General features: G+C 37.9%; 1 protein-coding gene and 1 pseudogene across 1 annotated transcript; both read left to right on the plus strand.

Moving 5' to 3' along the window:
* The first annotated feature begins 859 nt into the window (after positions 1-859).
* Positions 860-2,931, plus strand: LOC107681200 (ADM-like). The gene is made up of 4 exons (XM_016477416.1): positions 860-953; positions 1,471-1,574; positions 1,675-1,788; positions 1,975-2,931. The coding sequence occupies exons 2-4, from the start codon at positions 1,483-1,485 to the stop codon at positions 2,282-2,284; spliced, it is 516 nt and encodes a 171-aa protein (XP_016332902.1). The 5' UTR covers positions 860-953; positions 1,471-1,482; the 3' UTR covers positions 2,285-2,931.
* Positions 2,932-8,506: 5,575 nt separating this feature from the next.
* On the plus strand, positions 8,507-24,918 carry LOC107681198 (AMP deaminase 3-like; annotated as a pseudogene).
* Positions 24,919-25,600: the final 682 nt, after the last annotated feature.

Consider the following 25,600-nt stretch of genomic DNA (forward strand, 5'->3'; position numbering starts at 1 on the left):
ATGAAAAATTATACAAATTAATTTTAGTAATTATTGTATCAGGAGAATTTAATTTGATTTAGTCTAAAGTGAGGGGAAAAACATTTACAAACTAGGTGAAGGTCAGTAGGCATTCTCCCAAAAATTTAAATGTACCGTTATCTGTGTTTACATATCCAGAAATAGAGTCTTACCTCTTACATAGAAAATCTGACAGGTGTAACTCAAAGGTACTTTAGTAGTCATAGATCAACTGTCAATTAGAAAATAAACACTATCAATATTAGCTTAATCAATGTAAGATTAATAGCCCTTTCTAATACTGTTACAATCATTATATTTTTCTTTCAATTTCAATACAAAAATCTATCATACTAGTTTTATTTGATCTTTTTCGACTTTTAAAAATTATATAATATATTATATACTTGTGTAAATCCAAATTAATTGAATTGGCCATTATTGTTTATGCAGAATATTAATTTCATGTCAAAGAAGTTAAAGATTTGTCTTTTTGTCTTTGTCTGACACACAGATAACAGTTGTACCCCCAGCCAACATCCAGATTAAAAATCATGAGCAATGTAATAGAAGAAACTAAATTCATTGTAACGTTGGGATTTTTCAAAGAATTCCCCAGATTGGCGGTTGCTTATTATTCCCAGAAACTCTGATAACAATCCATTAAGTTATTTCAGCAATAACCCATCAATATCCCCAGTTTCGTTTTCTTATTCTCTTTCATTCTCTAATTGAGGTGGCCACCCTGAACTACAGAACTGAAGAGTTGGGATGAGAGAGCGTGTTACTTGCCCCTCCCATTTCCCTGCAGTATAAATGCACTTACGCCTGCTGTGGAGAGTCAGACTATTAGCAGAGTATCACCGCTGCCACAGCACCAAGAGCAAGTGAAACACCTCTGGATTACTTTCTACACAGACTTCTGAAGCCAACCCAAGAGTACTTCAACACAGGTATGCATTTTTAAAGGAAGCTTATGTGTTTCTGTTAGCTGCTCAGTATCTTTTCTTTTAGGGTCAAGGCTCATATGCACAGGTTATCTGTAGTTATATAAGAAAATGAGCCCTAGTTTTGCATCTATAAGCCAGGGAACTTGCTTCTGTCTGTTAGGCAAAAACTTAATCTGATTTGAAAGGAATTTGAGTGACTTTTTAAATTAGGTACTGATGGAGTTAAGGACACCGTTTTGTAAAAACCCACTGTTTTATACATCATTGTCCCTTTTACTGCTTATCAGGGACCTGAAGCATAGTTGCAAGTTTACTTATTCAAAGAAAGTGCGACCTCAGCTTGACATTGTAAATAAATGCATGATGAGTGTAAATAGCTTGGATTTTGGACTCTTGTGCAAGCGTGAGCAAAGCATGGTTGGCACAGAGTAGGGGAGTTGCATGGAGGTGATTGGAGGTTTCAGCTGCTTTCTTTCAAAGCAGATATCTGACAGATGGTTCATTTGCTTTTTCCTTCAAGATTTCAGTCACGATGCAACTGATACTGCAGTCAATCTTCTGCTGCTGCCTGCTGGCCACCGTTGCACCCGGTGTGGACAGTGCAAAGCATGACCTGAAAAGAAGGTAAGCTGATGTGTTGATTTGATTTCAGGCTTTTAGTCATGTTTGGAATCGGTTGTAAAGTTTCTAAGTAACACTCTCTTTTCTCTTCTTGATACTTAAGTGTCCGGCTGCAGAGATCGAAAAGGGATTTGAGCCTTGCTGCACTGAGGACTTTAGACAACAGCCAGTTTGTCAGACCGGACGATGTCAAAGACAACTTAAGGCCACATTCCAGGTAAGAATTAGCAAGCATTACCAGCTGTAAATTATGTCATTGTTTTCTCTAAGTTAAGTGTGGTTTCACATGATGAAGTACAAACTTGTCAGCCCAGGAACGTTAAACTAAGGCTGTAAGCCAAAAGCAATTGCTCAGGAACTCCAGGCAGGCATTAATGTCCTCTTCCCTTGTCTGCCTTTCCAGCACTGACATCAGCATTAGGACAAAACGCTCCAAGAACTCCATCAACCAGTCCAGGAGAGCGGGCTGCTCGCTTGGCACCTGCACGGTGCATGTGCTGGCACACCGTCTCCATGACCTCAACAACAAGCTGAAGATCGGGAATGCACCCGCTGACAAGATCAATCCCTTCGGGTACGGCCGGCGGCGAAGGTCCGTTCCAGAGAAAGTAATGACACTGCGACAGGAGGGCAGCAGGCTGTGGACGGTGTGGAGCAGCTCAAACTCTCAATCACGGCTGCACAAGCTGGAAGCGCTGCTCAGACGGACGTGAGCGCACGGGGTGGGAGCGCTCGAGGACGCGGCGACAGAGGCTCGCCGGCCAACTATGAAATTCTAGAAATGCCTCAGACTCCTGCCAAGAGTTCTCCAGTGCATTCTTTTCCAAGCACAGGGGCTGGAAGAGCAATCTTGCCTTCTGAAGGCTGTCCTCGGAAGAGAAATCAGCAAAGAGAAGCGCAGAAACAACAGCAGCTGTTGAAAACAAGTGGGGATGCAGATGGAGAAACTGAATAAGTGTGCCTTGGATATGAGCAAGATATTGTTGCACTGAAGTGGACTGGCCTCAGGGAAAAGCAGAACCACCTCTCCTGGGACAAATGGACTGCCCTCCTGGTGAACCAGTCGGTGGGATTACCTAGTTTAGCTGATCCTGTCCAGTGACTGTGTCAGAAAGTCTTTGGACTTCAAGTCGATTCAGTGGGGAAAGATTCATGAATCTGGAAAGGAATACACAGAGACTTTTAAAATGCCAATGAAGGTGTTTCTAATTTGAAATCACATTTTTTTGGACACTGTAAGCAGGATGAATGCTTTTGATTATATGAACTGTCTGCAAGTCCACAAGGATTGTATTCTAACTTACTTGAACATTGTTGTTGTTATTATTTGTATAGAGATATGTGCAATCTATTTCATTTTTATTGCAAGTATATGTATATTTGAAGAAAAAAAAATGGTCAAAGATATTACTATTTAATTGTTTTATATTACTTTATACTACTTACAGAGATAGAGCTATTTTTGTACAGGGAAAAAATAAGGGCATTGAAGGTAGCGTTATATCTATTATTCATTTATGTCAAGGATGTCTCAAGCTGTGGTATAGGATAACTTTTTATGCAATTATATATTTGTAAATGGGATCTATTTTATTTGTGTGTTTGTGTGTGAAATGGATTAACGTTGTCATTCAATAAAACCTGCATTCAATTAAAGCTGACGTCTTCTGGACCTCGTCTGTTTGTTCCACAGGAAGTGAAGGTAGTAAAAGGAAAGTGTCTCGCCATTGTTCCTCATCCGGATTGCCGAGTGGACAGACAGATGATCAGCACCTGGTCTGGGTTATTACATGTTAAAGACCCTGGGGTGCCTAGCAAATGGGGTGCCAAGTGCATTCCTTCTTTCTGTTTTCCATACCTACTCACTTCATACAAAGTGGGTTATCTGTATTTGAAGGGGGAATGGGCCAGGACTGTGTTTAATGGGACCTCTGCAGGGGGTGGGTTTGCGGGATGTAGAGCAGAGGTGAGAGGTGCTCCATAGGACATTCCACTTAAACACATCATTTTCATTCCTGTCTTAATGAGATGGAACTTCCGAAATGCACTTTTTACTGCTGCACTCATATAAACTTAATATAAAAACACCACATGAAGCTAATCACAAATGAACACATACAAGTGTCAGAAAAACACAAAAAAAACTTCCTTTAAGAATTGTCCATTGAATACAGGATGAAAAGGTAGATGTTTCTGCTGTAGCCTTCCATTAGTAAAATATTTCCTCCAAAGCTGCTTTGTTCTTTATGTTTAAGTGGCAAATAAGCTTCATTATTTAGAGTACTCAATAAGGCTGGAAAGTTTGACACATTCTGAAAATTCCAGAATGTTTAAATAAACAAGAGTCAATATCCACAACAGAAACTTACAGACAGTATGACAGTTTTTATGTTTTCTCAATGTTCCATCGGATTATCTGAACGAAAAGTGCACTGGTACTATGGTTACCTCACCAGACGAAACACAATTTCTGCTTGCGAGAGTCTGTTTACTACCAGGTAAAAATAGGCACTTTGACTAACTTGTTAACTAATTTTGGTGGAGAAATTTGAAATATTTGAAACCCCAACCAAAGCATATAATATACTTATTTTTGAATGTGCATTTGAATGAGGAATTAAGCTTTTTTTTCACAGTGGTCAGACGCTCTCAACCAAAATTTGCACCTTGCAGCTAAAAATGTATTCATTCAGTGAAGAGCCCTCCTTTTATCGTATTTTAATGCTATGGCTCCATCATGTGGTAACAATTATTTGAGTTATCATTCTTTTGCCAAGAATTTTCAAATGTGTTCTGGGACTGATGCCATCTGCCTCACTCATTGACACCTCATAAATCTTCACTCCTGTCAGTGAATATGGACCAGCAATCAACACAACGACTCATTTATACTCCGAGCAAGTTCGGGGCCTATATATTCAGATTAGATTTTTTTTTGACTGATTTAGTGACCAAAAGTCAGTTTTGGTGTACCTTGTATTAAATTAAATCCATGATTGAAATGGCCACCTACCTCCTACAAATGCTAATGCCAGCATTTTGCTAGTCCTACCAAAAAAAAAATGTCTTTCTTGTTTTCATTGTCATTTACTCATTTAAATGTGTTGTTTAAATACCTTAGTTTGATATTATGTTATCCAATATAATGACATCCATACATTTTTGTGTTTCCAAATACTTTTTGTGGCCACAGTACCTTCTTGTTCAAGGACACATGCACATCTCCACAAGGGGGCGATAATGAATAATGACAGAGGAAGAAAAAAATTATTTGTAAAACCTCCTAAACCTTCTTTGCTAAGTGAATTCCACATGCCATATCTCATACAACACTGGGGGGCAGAATTGAGTGTTTTTTTTTCTTTCATTTTCCTGGGAGAACTTCATGGGTTTATAATTGCAGTGCAGCTGCAGAGAGGACAAGTAGACAGAGAGAGTTCTGTAAGATCTAAGGCTGGGTAAGTGCTTCAATAAGTTTACTAACATTTAGAACATTATGAATAAATTACCTGACTTTTCTTTCTCTTAATGCAGCACATAACCACATTAATATGCGATTTTCAAAGACCTTAAAGGGGTCATATGATGCGATTTCAATTTTTCCTTTCTTTTTGGAGTGTTACAAGCTCTTGGTGCATAAAGAAGATCTGTAAAGTTGCAAAGACTAAAGTCTCAAATCCAAAGAGATATTCTTTATAAAAGTTAAGAGTCAACCACGCCTACCTAAAACGTCTCGTTCTAACACGCCCCCACATGTCTACGTCACGATGTGGGAAGATTTGCCATTTCATTACACCAAATACACAAAATAATGTTCTTTTTAGCATTATAGTCATCATATGACCCCTTTAACAGTTTTTTTTATCATGATACATTTAGTAGTTTTGTGTCTATTTAATGTTACCCTTTACCAGCAATTATAATGAACAGTTACAAATAGATGCCACTTATTCAACATGACATCAAATCTGTTGCAATAATGCTAATGTAAGAAACCCACCGATTCATGTCTTATCCTGCTACTGCACATGCTGCTCTGTCTTCTCACTCTCCAGGCCTGAGCACACAGGAAATGATGCAGAGACTCCAGGCGCCCATAGTAAAGCAGCTTTCCAGCCCATGTTTGGGAAAGGGTGAGCACTTATGATCTGTCTCTCCCTATCCTGCAGCAAGAAACGGTCTAACATTAGTATTTTTAATAACAGTCATTTTAAAATGGATTTTTTTTTATTGCAGCACTTATTTATTTATTCCATCATTGAATTGTTTACTGCAGGAATGGATTCTGATTCCAACCAGAAGGGGGCAACCAGGAATGTTATCCTGGGCCCTAAAAGGAGACATTGCAGAAACATTTATATTTGCTAATTTAGCAAATGGCTTTATCCAAATGAATGTTAGGGCACAAAACAATCCATCCTAAGGAGACAGTAACATGAGAAGTGCTGCAATACAAATACCATTTCTAGTAAAAGCAGAAGATGTAGGTATGATACAGTAAATGACAATTAAATACAGTTTTGTTTTATTTGAGAAAAGCTGACAATTTTAATAGAAAGAGGGGTATAAACATGGGTCCTGCAATTCCTATCTGTATCTCTGTCATAGCCTATCCTTAAACTTATCATCTCATGCTCATTTCCTAAGGCAGGGTTTCCCACGAGTTAATACCATTAACGAATTAATTAAATAATAATAATAATTAAAATGTTTTTGCAAAGAAATGTTACAGGTTTATACAAATGTGATCTAAATGTAAAATCTTAAATGTATAAAAATAATTTTATTTTTGGGAAACCCTGTATAAAAAAATTCTTGTGGAAAAAAAATGTAATAATTACATTGTAAATTACAGTAATATTAATTTTTATAATTTGTTGAGTGTAATAATAACAATAGCTATGTAAATACTACTAAATGATGTAAAACTGATAAAAAAATAAATGTTTTTAAAGTTAAACATGCAAATGTGCCATTAAATAATTGAAATATTTACTTAAAGTCTCAGGGGGTACTTCAAGTAATTTAGGTCAAAGGGGTTCGGCTGACAAAAAAAGTTTGAAAACCCCTGTCCTAAGGAAATGTGTTATTTGCACAGAAGCTTGAATCGCACAATGTTCTCACAGTGGTCTTAAAAGCTCAATCAAGCAATAAGACATGTCAGTAAATATACATATATTACATCTATTTTATATACAATTACATATACATACATGTACATATTTACATTTGCATATCCTATTAGCTAACGAGACTTAAAAATGAGGATAACACAAGCAATTTCTCAAATGAGAGGGAACACTATCAGCAGAATTTCAAGAGTAAAACAAGAGTAGCACAAAATATGGAGAAGAAATATACCTGTGGAAAAGTAGCAAAAATAAATATTTTATTTTTAATATGAAGTGCTATTATTGATGGGCTATGGTGTCTTTTTTATTTAATTTTTAAATCAATTAAGTTTCATTGACTATACTACTGAACTATAACCTAATACATTGTTTGCAGTTACATTGTACACAGAGCCTCTTGATAGCAAAGCACCTCTGAGCCATCAAATAGACCCACAGGTGCAAGAAAACAGAGTGGCAGTCATTCATTATTTACACAAGCATGTACAGCCTCAATGTAGAAAGGCATTCAAAGAAACTTGCACAGTTTATATTACAGATCATGGCTCAGTAGCTTCGGTTTAGCTTCTATACTCATCAACTCTGAGCTGAAGCCATTAAGACCTGCCTGTACTACATTAATCTCTCATAAACCTTTGCACCACACAGACCCTCAAATCCCTTAGTCAAATGATCCTGAACTCCCTCTGATCGATCAGAGGGAGAGAGAATGGGATGGGGAGATTTTCAAGCTGCATCTTAATTCCAGCCTGACAAATCCACTTCCAGTTCCTCCCCCAGCCCTGTCCAAGCAGCCTGTAATAATACCCAGCACATCACTAGGATTGTGAGGCGTCCACGTGACCGGTCTCCAAGTTTCAGGTCAGGCTGAAAGGCGCATTTGGTCTGAAAGAGAGAGTTGGGTAGGTTTTGCTGTTGGAGCTCCAGTTGGATAAGGTATGAGATAAAAGCAGCTGTTACAGGAACATAAAGGATCAGGTAAACCTACTTCCCCTTTGTCCCCTCACACCAAGTTTTTACAGTCTGTTTTCCATATCTCAGTATGCGTGTTTGTGCATAAGTGGATCATGCTGTGTGCTTCAAACAATCACTGTGTCTAAAAAGACAAAGGGTGAGATGGTTTGTTTATTCTATGGTTTCAAATGGATGTGATACAAATAGATGCTGGGCATGCTCCCATGCTCTGGGACAACATGAACAGCACCCTTTCTGTCAACACCCAGTTTAAGCTCTGAAGCAACCAAGAGGTATCAGTTTCAGGGGTGATTACCTCTGGACTTTTAGTGACATGATGCCCCATGCAGACCCATGATAATAGCCAGCAGGACTGTTTATCTGGGGCTGAAATGATACGCGTCTAAAGCAAGGTCAGAGCTGGGATTAGAGGCTGTTTTGGGGGGGTGAGGGATAGCTGAAGCTGTCAAAGGAGATGCTCTTTTGGCCACAGATTCCGTTCACATGAACAGTTGGGTTTCAGAGATCAGCTCGGGTATTTATGGGCTGGATTTTAGGGGTTAATGAGGGAGTAAATCCCAAAGAGTTGGGAAACCAGTGTTTGTATGTACGCATGAGTTGGGATGGGAGGATTGACCAAGGTCCTGTTTGTAAGCGGTTCTCGGTAGGATTCAGGGTCACTTTTTGTTGACAGGCGGTGGTGACGTTCAAAGGATTAGTAGCTCTGTGGACATGAGGCTTTCAACCTCTTAAAATAGAGAGAGAGAGAGAGAGAGAGAGAGAGAGAGAGAGACTCAAGAAAACAAAACGGTAGTCAGACAACAGCAGTTTCTCAGAGTGAGACTGGACATGGCCCACAACAGACACATGGACACACAAACATAAACCCAGTAACACATTTGAAGTGCGGCCGCTAAGAACAGCCGAAGCCGAGATGGTGGTGACGGGGGCTGAAGGTAAGAATGGCAGCAGTCGCACAGCTGTGCATGTCAGGTCACCACAGACAGAACTAGAGTGTACTCAATTCAGAACCAGTAACTATTTTCTGACAGGTCTTGTAGGTACAGTGGCAGTGTAGGAGGACTTCCTTGTTGTCCTTGAAGTGTTTTGAGTGCAGTGATCCTAAGCAAAGTTTTGGGTGGAAACAGATGCAATGGTCTTTCAAAACAAAAACAGTTTAGGGAAGCAAAGGTCACGGCCTTGAGTCAGCATCATTTTTCGGACAGACTTTGATTTGTGTGTTATGTAGAAGATACTGAAGCTTGTGATCTTATGGGAAGAGTGATTATGATTAAATATTTATGGTCATTTTATTTCTCAATCAACAAAGCTAGATGGAATATGCTCCAGTTTTGTGCCAGATATCCTTTAGCTTGTCGACAGTACCTATGGTTACGCAACTGTCAACAGTCAGTATAATGGGCACAATCTTTACTTGATATGGAAGTTTCTCAGAATGGCTTAGAAGAATGGAATCCTTGACAAAGGGATCTGGTTCTTGCCAAGGATAGCACCTGATGTGGCCACTGTGGACCATGTTCCTAACTGTTCAGGGAGAAGTCACACCCAGGGCTCAGACACTTGATCTGTCCTCACACAGACATAACTTTTTTATAGGGCAGTGTGTCTGCAGCTGTGCACTGGCCTAGTGACTGACTCTGCAGGCCTGAATCAATGGCCTGGGAATGCACATGGCATCCCAGGACTATTTACAGCAAGCGTGTTGATATGAGCCATGAAACATACATCAACCCTGTTGTTTTGAGCAGTGACAGGAACTCAGGAACTAGTACAGCACTTCTGTAAATGCTTGTTTGGTTTCAACACGACTTAAAAATTAGACCATGTTTATGGAATTGGCGGACATAGGCCTTGGGAGATGACTTCATGAATTCAACAGCTTAATGTTACTGAGGTGTGTTTAAATGTGCCCCTATACAGATATGCCACGGCAGTTCCCAAAGATTGTTCCGAGTGATGTGGATGAGGAAGTTCGTCTGCTGGCGGAGAAGGTGTATGCATCGGCACTGAAGGAAGAGGACACAAAAGATGCCCTGTCCATGTACACTGTCCCTGAGGACTGTCCCATAGGCTTGCAGGAAGCCAAACAGAGGGAGCTACTCAGAGAACTGGCTGAGCAACAGTCAGAGGAAAGTGCCAAACGGTCAGCATCAGTCATCAGTGTAGATTACTATTAGTAGCTTTGCCCTGCTTGAAACACCAGGCTGTACCAGACTATGGTGGACAAACTGGTCTTTGGAACATGATAGCTGGTTAGCTGCTGGCCCAAAGTGGTCTTGTACCAGCTTGATCAATATGGTCTTCATGACTGAAACCAGGTCCACCAACTGCTCAACCATGTAGACCAGGGGTTTCCAATCCTGCTTCTGGAGAGTCAACGTTAGGGCTGCACGATTAATCGAATGCGATTGTCATGCGCATTTTGATAGTAATGCCGGTTCTGTAATCAGCAGAAAATTATCATCACGGGCTTTCAGATGGCGCTCCATCTGAAAGCATGTGAAAATACCACATTTAATAAGGAAATTCGATCCGGACCCGCCTCCACTTCATAATTCAAGTGCACTCGTATCACTCAGACCTCCATGGCACACAAACACAGGGACGCACGAACCAGTGTTGCAGTTTTTAGCGACTTTTTTGTAAGACAACTAGCATAGCAACTAGCAACATTTTGGATAAACCTTTTAGCTTTCATTCAGCAGAATAATGTCACTGGTTTCGCCCTGCGAGCGCGAGGTTTTTCCCAATCCGGCAGAGTTAGCAGTACATTCAACTGACCGAACCGCAACAGACTTGTGAATGAATGAGTACAAAACAGTGTTTCCAAAAACCTATCCCTGTTGACTGTCTGGGCATATGAACATGAATGTAGTTCGTCTGTAAATATGCACATATTTTGTTACACAGACAGACGTTCGTGCTGCATGATATAGCTAAATAAAGTAATCTAATTCACTGCTGTATAACAGCGTATTGCAGTTATAATTCAAGATTTTAGCAATTCAGTTGAAGTAACTTTAGGTTACATTGAAGTACTATTTCAGAAATAGAAAAAATTTACATGAGAACTGCTTTATTGGGCATTTAGTTGTATAAAAATGCAGTACTTTATTTAACAGTTCAGAGAGTAAACGCAAGTACGACTTGATTACGTCATGAATATGATAATTAGCATATATAAAGTTGAATTGTTATATATAGTTATAAGCATGTTTATTAAAAACAAGTTTTGTAATAACAAATATTTCGGACCTTTTGACATTGATGAGAATTCAGATTCGGACCTTTGAATGTAAACTTTGAGAACCCCTGTTTTAGGCTCTATAAACATTTCAGAGAAATTTTTGTTTACAAAAAAATCTAACTATGTTTGCCCAATGTTCCTCTGTAGTCCCTGCCTCAAGTCCCTTCCCAAGACATCAACTTTGAACTAATTTTAGAAGACATAAGAGCTGACATGAGTTATGTGTGGCTCAACTAAGAACACTTGAAAATTCTGTGGTAGAATGGGAACGATTCTCTGTTCTCTGATGGGAAAACCAAACTTTTTTATGCTGGTCACCACCAAGAGATACTGTATGGTCTACTGCTGTCTTCTTACTAACTTAACCAGCAAAACTTTCTTGGTCAACTAGCTTCACCAGCTATGTTTTGCTTACAGTTTTTTTCTTCACAGATATCTGTCCTTGCCCTGGTGAGGGAGAGGACCCTTACAGCATGGAGAATATTCCAGACAACCTCAATTATCAGATGAAAATGAAGGATGGCATTATTTATGTACAGTATATGAAAACACTGAAGCTCTGAGTATGAACAAACCACGTTGTCTGCCTTATCCAGACCTGGAAACATTTGCCATTGACATGAGTCATGTGCTCGCCATGATCGCCGATGGGCCTACGTAAGTCCAAAGACTATAGAATACCCACGACTCGTATAGTTTTGAATGGGGAAAAATGCAACGCTCAATATGGCTGCTCAATCGCAGGAAGCACGAACTTCTGAATGAAAGAGATTTAGAGAGCACATTTTCAAATAGGTGCTGTCTTTATATATAAACCGCAAATTTGAGTTTTAAACAACTACGTTCTCGCCTGAAATACTTTTAAAACTACATTTCATGACACAATAACATTATTGTGATTAACAGTAATATTTAAAAAAATTATGCGATTTAAATGGTGGTTTTAATACAATGCTGTGTGAACTCAACCAATCAGCATGCTCAGCGCCCACGTCCCACCCCTGAAAGTTCCGGACCTTTGAAAAAGTACTACCTCAGGAGCAGGGACTTTCTGAGGGGCAATTGTTTTACCTGGAACTTTATTTAGATCCTGGTTCCCACGGTGTAAACACACCAAGTACTGGCACAAAGTCCCTAGTTCCTGGGGAAAGTTCCTGCGGTGGAAACGGGCTTATAGTGTAAGGTGACAGTACTAGGCTGAAAGGAAGAACCTAAATATTGTAATGCTTTGCCCTTGAAAGCAAACCTCAGAAACTTCCCGTACTGTAAACTTAGTGAACAGTTTTGGAGAATTTGATGTTTCCCCATTCAAAGAGATAGGAGTTGCACTTGCATGCCCGAGAGGCGTTTCAAAGATGGCCGCCGAGTGACATGACTTGTCTTAAAAGGACTTTGGTAAGTCTCCAACCAATTTCACCATAATGTCAACAATTCTCCTTATCTGCATATCCGAGAATTCTGAGATCTAAAGCGGTATTTTATTTCTTTAAACAGTAAGACCTATTGTCATAGACGACTAAATTTCCTTGGGTCAAAGTTTTACCTACATGAAATGCTCAACGAAATGGCGGAACTAAAAGAACTCAAGGGTGTTCCTGATAGAGATTTCTACAATGTCAGAAAGGTATAATTTGACACACACATTGGTATTTGCAAATGTGATTTCCCCTGCTGTCTAAATGTACACAAATGCTAACTTACAGGTAGACACACATATCCATGCAGCAGCATGTATGAACCAAAAACACCTGCTTGATTTCATCCAAACCACCTATAAAACTGATGCAGAGAGAGTTGTCCTTGAGAAGGCGGGGCTTAAGCTAACTCTCAAACAGGTGTTTAACAACCTAAATATGGACCCTTATGATCTTACTGTAGACTCCGTAAGTAACATCTTATCTACAGTATATGTTGTATATGTTACAGCCCAATGATATGCTGGTGGCTTGTACAGTATGCTTCAAGTTTAGTCTATTTACAGGGCAGACAAACCTTTCATCGCTTTGACAAATTCAACTCCAAATACAATCCAGTAGGAGCAAGTGAGCTACGGGAAATCTACTTGAAGACTGACAATTACATTAAAGGGGAGTATTTTGCCCGCTTGATCAAGGTACAGTCATTTTGTCTACACAAATCTATAGAGATGCACCTTGTTTTCAGATTATATTAGTACAAATATAAATGCATTTATTTGTGTTAATTTCATAAAATGTTTTTCCAGTGTAAAAGTGAACATTTTGAAGCTCTAAGAGCACAGTTTTGTGCCAAAAACATAGAGACAGTCTAGATACCAACTACTGTACTAATGAGCAATAGTTTACCTGTTGAGGGCAAATGTAAAGTTCAGCTAATTTACATTTACATTTTTTTTTTTCTTTTATAACAGAATTGTATTCCAAAATGTACTTATATTTCTAATTTAAGAGTCTTCTGTGTCTCTTTGTCTCTGTCAGGAAGTATCACATGATCTGGAAGAAAGCAAGTATCAGCATGCCGAACCACGACTTTCCATCTATGGACGTTCCCCCGAGGAGTGGGAAAGTCTCTCCCATTGGTTTATTCAGCAAAAAGTGTACTCTCCAAACATGCGCTGGATCATACAAGTGCCCAGAATATAATAAGCATAGGGTGACCATATGAGCAATTTTTATGGGACACGTCCTTGCCAGGATTTCTATATTGCCTAAAATATCCAGGTTTTGGCTGTTTGCATTGTGCAGATCGATTGTTGTATGACATTCGCGAGAGCAGAGCAGACAACTCCTTACGCTTTAGAATCGCTCTCACGGTACTTTGGTGTAATACTATTGGTCTGCGCAGCGCCGCTTCAAGTCGAACAAACAAACACACCTAACGTGTGCGTATTTGCATCACTTTGATCGTTCTCTGTAGATCCCATCTTCTCACGCACCACGATTGGTCGATTATGTACAGTACAATGCTTGCATGTTATTGGTCAAACTACTTTGGATGTTTTAGGCAATATAAAACTCCTGGCCAGGACGTGTCCCATATAAATGGAACATATGGCCACCCTAAGTAAGTAGCTACATTAATTCTACATTTTCAGAAAGTATTAATTTCTTGTTTTACAATTATGTTATGCTTATTTCTTTCAGTGACATTTTCAAGTCACACAAGTTGATTCCTAATTTTGCCAAGATGCTTGAGAACATTTTCCTTCCTCTATTTGAGGCTACAGTGAATCCCCAGAAGAGCTCCATGTATTTCTAAAATATGTAAGTTCAACGTTCATAATAGATTAATGTAATTGATTTTAAACACCTCATGGCCAGATGTATTTGGACATTCCCTTTTACTTGACAGGTTTGAATATTACAGTAATTCCAGTGAATTCAAATTAATGTGTCCAGCATACAATAACATTCTAGAGAATTGTGTGCTTTCAAAATTTTAAAAAGTTTGAGGAGGATCTTTTTTGCTCCAGCATGAAAACCGTGACTAGTCTGCACAAAGCCCAAATCTGAACCCCACTCAACATATTTAAGGATTAATTAAAATGACAACCACAAGTCAGGCCCCATTAGCCAACGCCTGACCTCTGACCAATGCCTGACCTCACTAATGCTCGTCTGAATAAGAGCAAATTCCTGCATCCATGTCCATGTACATCTAGTGGAAACCTTTCTAGAAGAGTGGAAGCTGGTGTCCACATTCTTTTGTCCATGTAGTGCATTTTATATTTTTGTTTTGATTAATTCATGATCAAAGTTATTGCAATGTTAGAAGATTATTTGAAATCACAGGGTGCACTTCAGATTGATAAAAACCTAGACTTTACTCATAGGATGTCCCCCCTTTCACAGGTGACTGGCTTTGACAGTGTGGATGATGAATCCAAACATAGTGATCACATGTTCTCTTACAAGAGCCCCAAGCCTGAGCAATGGACAACAGATGACAACCCGCCCTACAGCTACTACCTCTTCCACATGTATGCCAACATCATGGTGCTCAACAATCTCAGGAAGTATGTGCTCCATTATATCTGTTCCACACACTAACTGGAAAATTCCATTAGTTGAAGGGAGAGGCTACATTTCCCATAAAAATAGGAAAAATGTCTGCACTGAAGGAGGAAGTAAACATAGATTACTTTAATATTTGCAGTAAAGATCTTCCACGATACCCCCAGGCTTTGATAAACCTTGAGTAAGTACTGGAAGGCATTCAGGAAGAAAAAGTTTCCAGTTGCATGTGTGAGTGTTTCACTATGCACCAGGACATCTATAAATACCACTGTATCAGTAATACACACATATTGGGTTACAACTGAGATACTGTTAAAGCCTATGGAATACTGTCAGTAGAACAAACTGACATCATCTTTCCACTTTATAAAGGATGGATTATGGCCTGGGCCAATGGGGTCAGTATCCCAGGGCCTTTGAATGCATTGAAAAGGTATAAATGTATTTGCACTGGAATTACAGTAAATGCTACATAAAAAGTTTCAGATAGCCTAAATAGTATGCATTATTTGATGACATCTAAATGCACTGGATTTACGTCAAAAAAGTAATGGATCTGACAAAATCAATATGACAAATTACATAAAAGGATGTCATTTTGGGGGATATCCACAGGCTATCACAGGATATCTTTTTTCAATTTATGTTTTAGTATGCCACCCTAGGAGTTTTGCTGGCCAGAGGTCTCGTGTTGAGATACCCATTATGCCCCATTGTAGATGTAACATATAGACCAGTGGTTCCCAAAGTGGGTGCCGTAACAACTGGCTAGGGGTGCCGCAGAATCTTAGCTTTTTTCCAATTTAAACAACCTAAAATAACTATCGTACCATATAATAACCTTTTACAGTATATATTTTAAAAAAATAGCCTATATCAAAACACCAACATATGAGCATGTCCAAACGAAAATAAATAAGCGAAAAAACACTGATATATTTCATACTTATTTAAAGTTTAAATATGTATTTACCGCCAATTGGACTGTTCTCAGGAGAGAATCGCCCCGTCCGCTCCGCCCTTTGTACTGGTGCACGCTTAATTTCATACCTATTTCACGCAGTGACTGACAGGACACGAAATTCGTGTTGCTGCGATAGACGGTGTTGACGGTTTAACCCATGTGAAGCCGCAAGTTCCCGCAACACTGGTTATGTCATTGCCCACCGCGGCAGAGCCCCCACCGTCATTTAGATTTTTTATAATAATAAAAATCATTTAGTTCGCTACAATTAAAACTGAACGCGGCTGCTCAATGTAGCGTGCCGAACGACAGTCGCATCACAGATCAGATCTCATTTATCTCGCGAGGAGAAGCTGACAAGAAGAGAGAGGTGAGACAGACAAGACGATGGCAGAAGAGTTTCAAAACGACATGCAAAAGCGCCTGTTTTAAAAATATTTTTTGATTTTGAAAAGCCTGTTGACTTCTGCCATTTACCTAAGGTGTTTTTGTAAGTTTTTTAAAACATTCGTTTCTCATTTATTTGGTTCCATCGTGTTTGCTGATTTAAATTTATTTAAACTGTGTATTTTTTTTTTTTTACATCAAGTATGCCGTGTCTCCAATCTTTCTTATTCATTTTGCTAGTAAACGAACATTTCTTATTTATTTGGTTCCACAGTGTACTGAGTTTTGTATAGGCTACCTAAACTGTGTATTTTTACTTGTTTTGTTAATAAAAGTTCGGTTATACTTTACTTGAAGGGGTGTGCATAAGACTGACATGACACCTTCATAATCATGACATGACACATGTCATGAATCTGAAGGTTTTTTTATGCATGTTTATGACAACTGTCATTAAGTGTCATTCGCTCAGTTATGTCATTTTTAATGCAAAGATGACATTGTTTGAGATGTCTTTGTTATGGGCTATGGTTAGGGGTAAGGGTAGGGGTAGGGTTAGGTCAAATAATGTCATATTTGCATTAAAAATGACATAACTGAGCGAATGACACTTAATGACAGTTGTCATAAACATGCATAAAACCTCCTTCATATTCATGATTCATATTCATGATTCATAATTATGAAGGTGCCATGTCAGTCTTATGCACACCCCTTCAAGTAAAGTGTTACCAAAAGTTCTATGTTCTACGTTGTATTTTGTTGTTGCTTGAACTGAATTCAAGCAATTGACGCTGAATTGCCGCTAATTTGAAAGTGAAAGTAAAATGCGCACGGCGCTTTTAAGCTATTTAAAAACGAAGGAAAGTGAGGAAAAGAGGGAAAACTCAAACAAACTATAAACAAACAACTGCTTGACGGCGAATTGCCGCTATTTTGAAAGTGAAAGTAAAATGCACAGGGCGCTTTTACAAGCCATTTAAAATGGAATGAAAGCGAGAAAAAGAGGGAAAACTACCCCCCTCTTTTCCTCACCATCACAACCCTAACTTATACCCATCTATCTCAGAATGTGCCGTCAATGTGCTGTTGCCGTTTTCAACCTCTTTCCATGCACAGATATTTTATTTTGATTTTTTAAGTTATAAGGTCAGGTTTGAACAAAGCAAATGAGAAACTAAATAAAAAATTGAATTTGAGTTGTTTATTATTATTTAAAGAGTTAATTATCAATCTTTAAATGTGCTTTGTTCCAATGATTCCCACATGGTTCAAATCAGTCTGTTGACATGTCCATCAAGGAACTCAAGCTTTGGCTGGAGGCAAATTACCTTAAATTTAACTCTGATAAAACGGAGGTAATTCTGATTGGCTCTAAAGCTGTTGTATCTAAACTCTCTGGTCAACTGATGGATCAGGATGGTGATCTGATTATGCCCTCCACTAAAGTTCGCAATCTTGGTGTTCTCATTGATGCCACTCTTTCATTCAACGATCACATTGGTAAAGTAGTAAAGCTTTTTTCCACCTACGTAGTATCTCTCATATTCGATCCTCTCAGTCAGCAGGATGCTGAAACGGTTACACATGCCTTCGTCACATCTCAACTAGATTACTGTAATTCACTTCTTTATGGCCTGTCAGTTAATAATATCAAACGACTACAATATGTTCAAAATTCTGCAGCTCGCTTGATTACCCACACAAGAAAGAGCGATCACATTACCCCAATCCTCTATCACCTTCATTGGCTTGCGGTTTCCTTGCACATAAACTACAAGATACTAATTCTCACTTATAAAGCTCTCCATAACCTTGGTCCTACATATTTATCTGACTTACAGTACTTCTGCCTTATGTTCCTGCCCGCTCCTTACGATCATCTAGTGAGGGATTGTTAGTCACCCCTAAGTTTCGTCTGGTGACTATGGGAGCTAGGGCTTTCAGTGTTGTGGCTCCCAGATTGTGGAATGCTCTTCCCCAAAACATCCGTCAAGCATCCTCTTAAAAAAACCTTTTAAAAACACATTTTCTCAGTATGTAATTTGTACCATGTTATGGATGTTTATCTACATTCTCTCTGTATCTCTAATCTAACTTTGTAAGTGGTTTCTGCATATTACTTTCAGCTCTTGGTATGTGTTCTGTCTACTGGTATTGATGTTTATTTGTTTCTGTTCCTTAAACCTGACTTGTAAAGCGACCTTGGGTCTTGGAAAGGTGCTATATAAATAAAAAATATTATTATTATTATTATTATAGTTTCATCACTTTAGAGTGTCGCAGTGACCGTCTTTTTGCAGTAAAGGACCTGTCATAGTTTGATGAGTGGAAGATCATGAAGTGATGCGAGGTTAGCTGCATTGAAAACAGATGAGCGCACATGTGCAAATACAGCTCCCATTCGGGGTGAAGTTCACGGGATTTTGCCCACAGAATGTTAAGAACACACGTTTTAACATATTATTTTATTATTTAACACTCAGTATTTTAACCTAAGCGCTGCAAAGCCATGCATACAGCGCCGCACATTGACAAATCTGGCACACAAAACAAGTACTTTAAAGGAATTCCTTTAGCTTATTGCTGTTACTGTGGCAATCAACAACAGCACAGCTTAACCCTGCGCACATTTTTATATTTAGTTAAAAATGATGCAAAATTTTTTTAAGGTTAGTGGTTGCAAACAATTTATTTTAGCTACATTTAAAAAAAAAAAACATGCGCCACAGGAACGATCGCGGGCCGTAGTTTGGACACCCCTGGGCTATAGTCTATCTTTTTTTACCCCGCTTTAACATGGATTTCTATGGAGACCTGCCGTAGCTGTCGGGCAAGTCCAATTATGTGCCGCCGATAGCAGTGGCGGCACATAATTTCCGTGTTCTGATTGGTCAGATCGCCTGTCAATCAAGCTCCTTGCGAACGGTCACTTAAGACAGTAATATTATGTTTTAAATTAGTATAATAATTTATGTTTGACTTATCCCTTTTCATAAAAATGGTTTAAAGGCTGAAATGCCATTTTAAAAGATTTTTGTTTTTGTGAAAACCTGTATCTGAATTGTAAATCATGTAATTTTATGGCTCAATATTGTATGTTACCATAGACATTGTTCAACCCCACTCATACTGTGTTCCTTTTACTTGTGCAGCTCTTAAAATGGGTCATAAATTGCCTTAAATTTATTTTTGAAAAATTCTGCAGATACACTAAATAGTGAAATAAAATCCCTTCCTTCATATTTGTTGATATTTGTGTATTGAAAATATTTTTGATTGACATTTAAACTCCTATCTGATTTTCTGACAATGTCCAATCCCACTCATACGGTGTTCATTTTACTTGTGCAGCTCTTAAAAAGGGTCATAAATTGCCTTAAATTGACTTTTTTTGTACTTAGTAACATAATCTAGATTACTCATTTTAGGTAATGTATTTTGACTTCTTTTTAGATTACTTTTTTTATCTAACTTGTTTTAAACTTACCATTAAACATACAATATTGACCATATTGACAGTATATAATCGGTGTCACTGATTACATACTGTACTGATTCAATGACTGTGTTCAAGGTATAGTATACAATTCTGTATTTTCAGCAAAGCAGAATTATGAGTATTTCTATGCTGGTGTCACCACTGCCTTGTGAATAAAGGAACAAGACCACAAATTGAGTAATCATGCACAAAAATATTAATTGTAATCTTACTGTCACTAGCTTTAATTACATAAGTACATCATGATTATTGGTGTGTTTTCACTGCAATCAATTAAATCTTTTCAGAGACTGAAAAGTGCACTCTGAGCAGAGCTGGGTATATGACATGTAATCTGGATCACATGATCAGATTCCAAAAATCAAGTACTCGTAATTAGAGTATATAACATTTTATAATGCTCATAATAAGATTAAAGTTATTTTTATGGATTACATGATTACATATTACTTACACAATGGCAGCAAATCATTCTTAATTTATTGATTCTCCCTAATTCTTTTTTTTTCTTTTAAATTTTCCTTTCTAAAAATCCTGCTGTGTATCACACCATTTAGCTTTGACTATATTCACAATATAAAATGGCCAAGTAAATGTCTTGTCAATAATTTTGCAATCCATGCAAAGGATCCCCACAAAGAGATTAAATGTTTTTGTCAGCTTTTTATCAACTCACAAACCCACTACAGTTGTTACATTAAGACCAGATTGGGAAGCCCTAATTTAATGTAATGTGTAATGCATTTTATGATGTTGAATGTTGATATCAAAAAATGGAATACATTTTCTTTCTCTTTGCTTTTGTATTTCAATATGAATATGGTATGTTTAACGGTAAAACAAGCTAGACAATCAGTAATGGCCTGCAATTTGTAAGTAATCTACCCAGCTTTGCCTCCGAGTGCCCGTAATAGCAACTGTGATGTTGTATGCTAGCCATAGTACATTTTGTCTCTTAATCAATATATAGTGTATTCATTCTTGAAACTGAAACTTTATTTTTCTCATTTGCTATAATTTCTTAATATCTGGACATTATATCTGCAATAAAACAAGTTCTATCATTTTCTGTCGGTTGTTTCAGCTTGTATATGTGTGTTTTCACAGGGAACGTGGTCTTAGTACCTTTCAGTTCCGTCCATACTGTGGAGAAGCTGGTTCTATCACCCACCTGGTTTCAGCTTTCCTCACTGCAGACAACATTTCTCATGGCTTAAACCTGAAAAAGGTGAGAAGCACGAGATTAGTCCAAACTATAGTGCTCAGTTGCACTTAAAAGTGAGGAAAAATGGGCAGTGCACTTTTGAATTTTAGTTCAAAGTATAATGCAATATAATTCTGAAAACGTGAAAGATAACTATTCATTGTAAGAGCTTAGTCAAATTACCAAATATCTTGTACTTTAATTGATGCTGGTGGCAAAGAAAATGGATTCAGAGTTCAGATCTTCAGCCCAAGTCTATTCTATTCATGAAGTTGCAGATGAGACGTGTTTTTTACTACTTCATTTGATTATGTACTTGTTAGCGATGAGTCCAGAGTCAATGGAGCCTCTGATGTTGTACAGAAACATGCAAATGGAAGCAGGCAGGCCTATGAGTCTGATCAGAGCATTTGGTCTTATGATCAAACTGAACAATACATAATACATATGCGTGTTTTTCCAGAGTCCAGTGCTGCAGTACCTGGATTATCTTGTGCAAGTGCCCATTGCCATGTCCCCACTGAGCAACAACAGTCTGTTCCTGGAATACTCCAAAAACCCACTGCGAGAGTTCCTTCACAAAGGCTTGTGTGTGTCGCTCTCCACTGATGATCCCATGCAGTTCCACTACACCAAGGTCAGACTCATACAACCATCTTACAGCTGGACCCCAATTTCCTAAATGTACCTAAAGTACCCTCTAAAATGCTCTAACCTTTCAATAAATAAACTCAATAATGGATTTTAACCCCATAAAGCCTGACTTGTATAATAGTCAGATATTTATTTTTTTTTTTTTACATCAGGCCTATATGATTCCTATAGTATGATATAGTGAGAATATGGAGCAGTAAGTGTTCATCTTGAAATATTACTACAGTAACAATATAGAAGTAATTCTGAAGCCCTATTCAGACGGCAATTGTTTCTCATGGGGACGCAAGGTATTTTCAACATTTGCTGGGGCTATTGCGGTCCGAATTCAGAACACCTGCCTAAAAATTCCCAGCTGAATGACCGTTTTTTTTTGACAAACACCAAGGTAGAATCCACATTTCTGAGTTTATACACGATAAATCCAAAAGTCCTTTTATAAATCCCTTTTGACCAATGCCAACCACTGTAAAGTAACTGTTAGGCTTCGCTGTATTTGCATGCATTTTAAAGATGAAAACTTTTCAATACTAAAATGCTGGAAAGTATTTACAAGAACAATATTTCATCACCACTCCTCTACAACTGTTAAGAACCCGTTTTTTTTGACAAACACCAAGGTAGAATCCACATTTCTGAGTTTATACACGATAAATCCAAAAGCCCTTTTATAAATCCCTTTTGACCAATGCCAACCACTGTAAAGTAACTGTTAGGCTTCGCTGTATTTGCATGCATTTTAAAGATGAAAACTTTTCAATACTAAAATGCTGGAAAGTATTTACAAGAACAATATTTCATCACCACTCCTCTACAACTGTTAAGAACAAAATAAGGAAAGACAAGAAAAGCATGTAAACATGTGAAATGTGTCATTATTATGGCAGCAACAGTTATGCATATAAAGTTAAAAGAAATAGACTAATTCTACCTCTAATCTTATGTGGGAAGTAATCATTTGGAACTATTTGCAAATAATATTTTTAAATATTCACACATTCACTTGTATGCCCAATAGGCCTTCATGTCTTGTCACATTCAGTTAAGAATTACATCACCTAAATGATACCATATTTTTAATTCTAAATGACGCACTTTGAGAAAAAAAGTCGAGAAGTTTGCATCCCTGGATATACCGTCGTCGTTTAACATTTCTATCGTAAAACAGTTCTCAAATACTACTTCTATCTTATCTCGCTCAACTGACGCTTGGTTTCACACTGCATGGAATTCGCGCTCTTTTTCTTCGAACAGTAAACCCCGCCTACTTGGAATTGATTGGCCATCTCGATCACATTGACGAGCGTTGCTATAGACGGCTGAGGCAGACCAGCTTCACAAACCAGCCAGATCAAATGTTTATCTTTTATAAATAAGAGGATGCATTAACTTATTTCTGCCAATTTAGAGAAAACCAGCAGAAAACAATTTAAACCAATAGTGTGTCATTTTCCTATTAAATAGGATATTTAAATAAATAATACATAAATATTATTATTATTTCCCTATTAATAAATTAAATGTGACCCTGGACCACAAAACCAGTCACAAGGGTCCATTTTTTGTAATTGAGATCTATAAATCATCTGAAAGCTGAATAAATAAGCTTTCCATTGATGTATGGTTTGTTAGGATAGGACAATATTTGGCCGAGATACAACTATTTGAAAATATGGAATGTGAGGGTGCAAAAAAATCAAAATATTGAGAATATCGCCTTTAAAGTTGTCCAAATTAAGCAATGCAGATTACTAATCAAAGGTTTTGATATATTTACGGTAGGAAATTTACAAAATATCTTCATGGAACATGAATCTTTACTTAATGATCTTAATATAGTAATGATTTTTGGCATAAAAGAAAAATCAATAATTTTGACCCATACAATGCATTTTTGGCTATTGCTACAAATATACCCGTGCTATTTATGACTGGTTTTGTGGTCCAGAGTCACAAATATTAATACAATATAAAATATAATATCCAAGCACTGAATTGAAGTGGTGTTTTGTTCCTGGCCGAATCAGTTTTTGAGCGAATCGCTTGAGTGAATGATTCAATTACACTCACACTTGTCGCCACCTAGTGGCGTAGTGATGTACCTTGCAAAAGTCTCACTGAAAAATCCCCCAAAATTAATGCACTGACTCTTATAAAAAATCAAAAAACATTTATAAAATCATAAATTTTGAGGTAAATTAAATTTCCTTAATGCATTTTAATTTGAGGTAGGCTAGACAATTGCCCCTGAGAAAATTGCAACTGCACATGCTTTTTTAATATATAATATGTGTATACAGGTATATTGTAATTGTTTTACTACTGCAGGAGGCTTTAATGGAGGAGTACGCTATTGCAGCCCAACTGTGGAAGTTGAGTACATGTGACGTGTGTGAGATCGCTAGGAACAGCGTCCTGCAGAGTGGCCTTTCCCATGAGGTAGTGCACATCCTCAGTTCATAACACTGTAAATATTTATTCAGCACAACACTGAAGCCTCTTTGCCATTTTCTTCAGGAGAAAAAGCATTTCCTTGGGGTCAATTACCTGAAAGATGGACCAGAGGGGAATGACATTCAGCGGACAAATGTAGCCCAGATCCGCATGGCCTACAGACACCAGACACTGTGTAATGAACTCAGCTTCCTCATAGATGCAGTAAAGTCAGAGGTCGTTGGGTCACAGTAGCTGTCCAATAAGCCCTCTGTGACCATATGATTGCTATTTTTATAAACAGTAGGAATGAATGCACAGGGACCCAAATGTAATGTTGTTTATTATCTAGTCTTGCTCTGCTTCTCGGATTTCTAATACCCAGCCTTTTCGGAAGCACCATCGTCTGCCTATGCAATGACTTGAAACGGGTTTGGCATACTTGACATTACATTACATGGGCAGTGTCTCCCTCCTGTGGAGATTTGTGAACTATATCCTCAAAACATGTATGTGCAGCAGAAATAGGCAGACATCGAGATGCTTCTCTGGCAAAGAAAAAGGTCTGGAACATTCCGCCACTGCTCGGCAGAACATCCAAAGAAAAAAACCCTAAAGGATTAGCTTAGATATTTATACGGCCTCAAAATGTTGGTTTATGTTCAGAGCTGTGGTTTGTCAGGTAGAGCATCATTTCCTGTGCATTCTTCACTGTCCTGTCAGTAGTAGAAAACCATAATTAAATGGAACAAAAACCTTTAAAAACATCTCACATGGTTGCCATTTTAATTAATGCAGTACATAATATTTGTAAAAAGGGAAAAAAAATATTTTTTTGAGAATATTTTTAATGGTGGGGAAGTCGTGGCCTAATGGTTAGAGAGTCGGACTCGTAACCCAAAGGTTGCGGGCTCGAGTCTCGTACCAGCAGGGATTGTAGGTGGGGGGAGTGAATGTTTCAATGTGTGGGACATTGGTTAATGGTTACATTTATTTAATGCAGTGCCCGTAGTGTACTGTATGTTTTCTGAGGACAGCATATTTATTCCTTGAATGAACTTTAACCCAATTTTTTTATTTTTATGTTTCATTTGTGGAAAACAATTTTGTAAATAACTAAAAGAGTAATTAATAAATAATTTCTCCCTGTGTTTTGTGTGCTTTTCTTTAATGCCCAACTTGTCATATAATCTTTTCCATTATATGAATATATTCTATACACATATTCCTTCCATCACAGGAATAAACTACACTATAATAAATAAACTACACACACACAGATATATATATATATATGGGTGTTTCTGCAACTATGGGCACTTTATGGGCACTTCCCAGCAGAGAAATTTTAGATTTATGTTACAATTTGTCATATGATGCTTTATAAATATATTCACAGTGTCATTACACACCTAGACAAAAAAAATATAATTAATGATTAATGTGATTTAATATAAAATTATGAAGCATTTACAGGTCCAAACATCATTTTTGTTCATGTCCCACAACTCTGGTCAATAAGCTAATTGAATTCAA

Source organism: Sinocyclocheilus anshuiensis, unplaced genomic scaffold (genome assembly GCF_001515605.1).
Source record: "Sinocyclocheilus anshuiensis isolate Anshui unplaced genomic scaffold, SAMN03320099.WGS_v1.1 scaffold2202, whole genome shotgun sequence".
NCBI classification, from domain to species: Eukaryota; Metazoa; Chordata; class Actinopteri; order Cypriniformes; family Cyprinidae; genus Sinocyclocheilus; species Sinocyclocheilus anshuiensis.

Coding starts and splice junctions, on each gene's coding strand:
- LOC107681200 (XM_016477416.1), top strand. CDS start 1,483: ATGCAACTGATACTGCAGTCAATCTTCTGCTGCTGCCTGCTGGCCACC. Junction 1,575..1,674: donor AAGCATGACCTGAAAAGAAG/GTAAGCTGATGT, acceptor TTGATACTTAAG/TGTCCGGCTGCAGAGATCGA. Junction 1,789..1,974: donor AACTTAAGGCCACATTCCAG/GTAAGAATTAGC, acceptor CTGCCTTTCCAG/CACTGACATCAGCATTAGGA.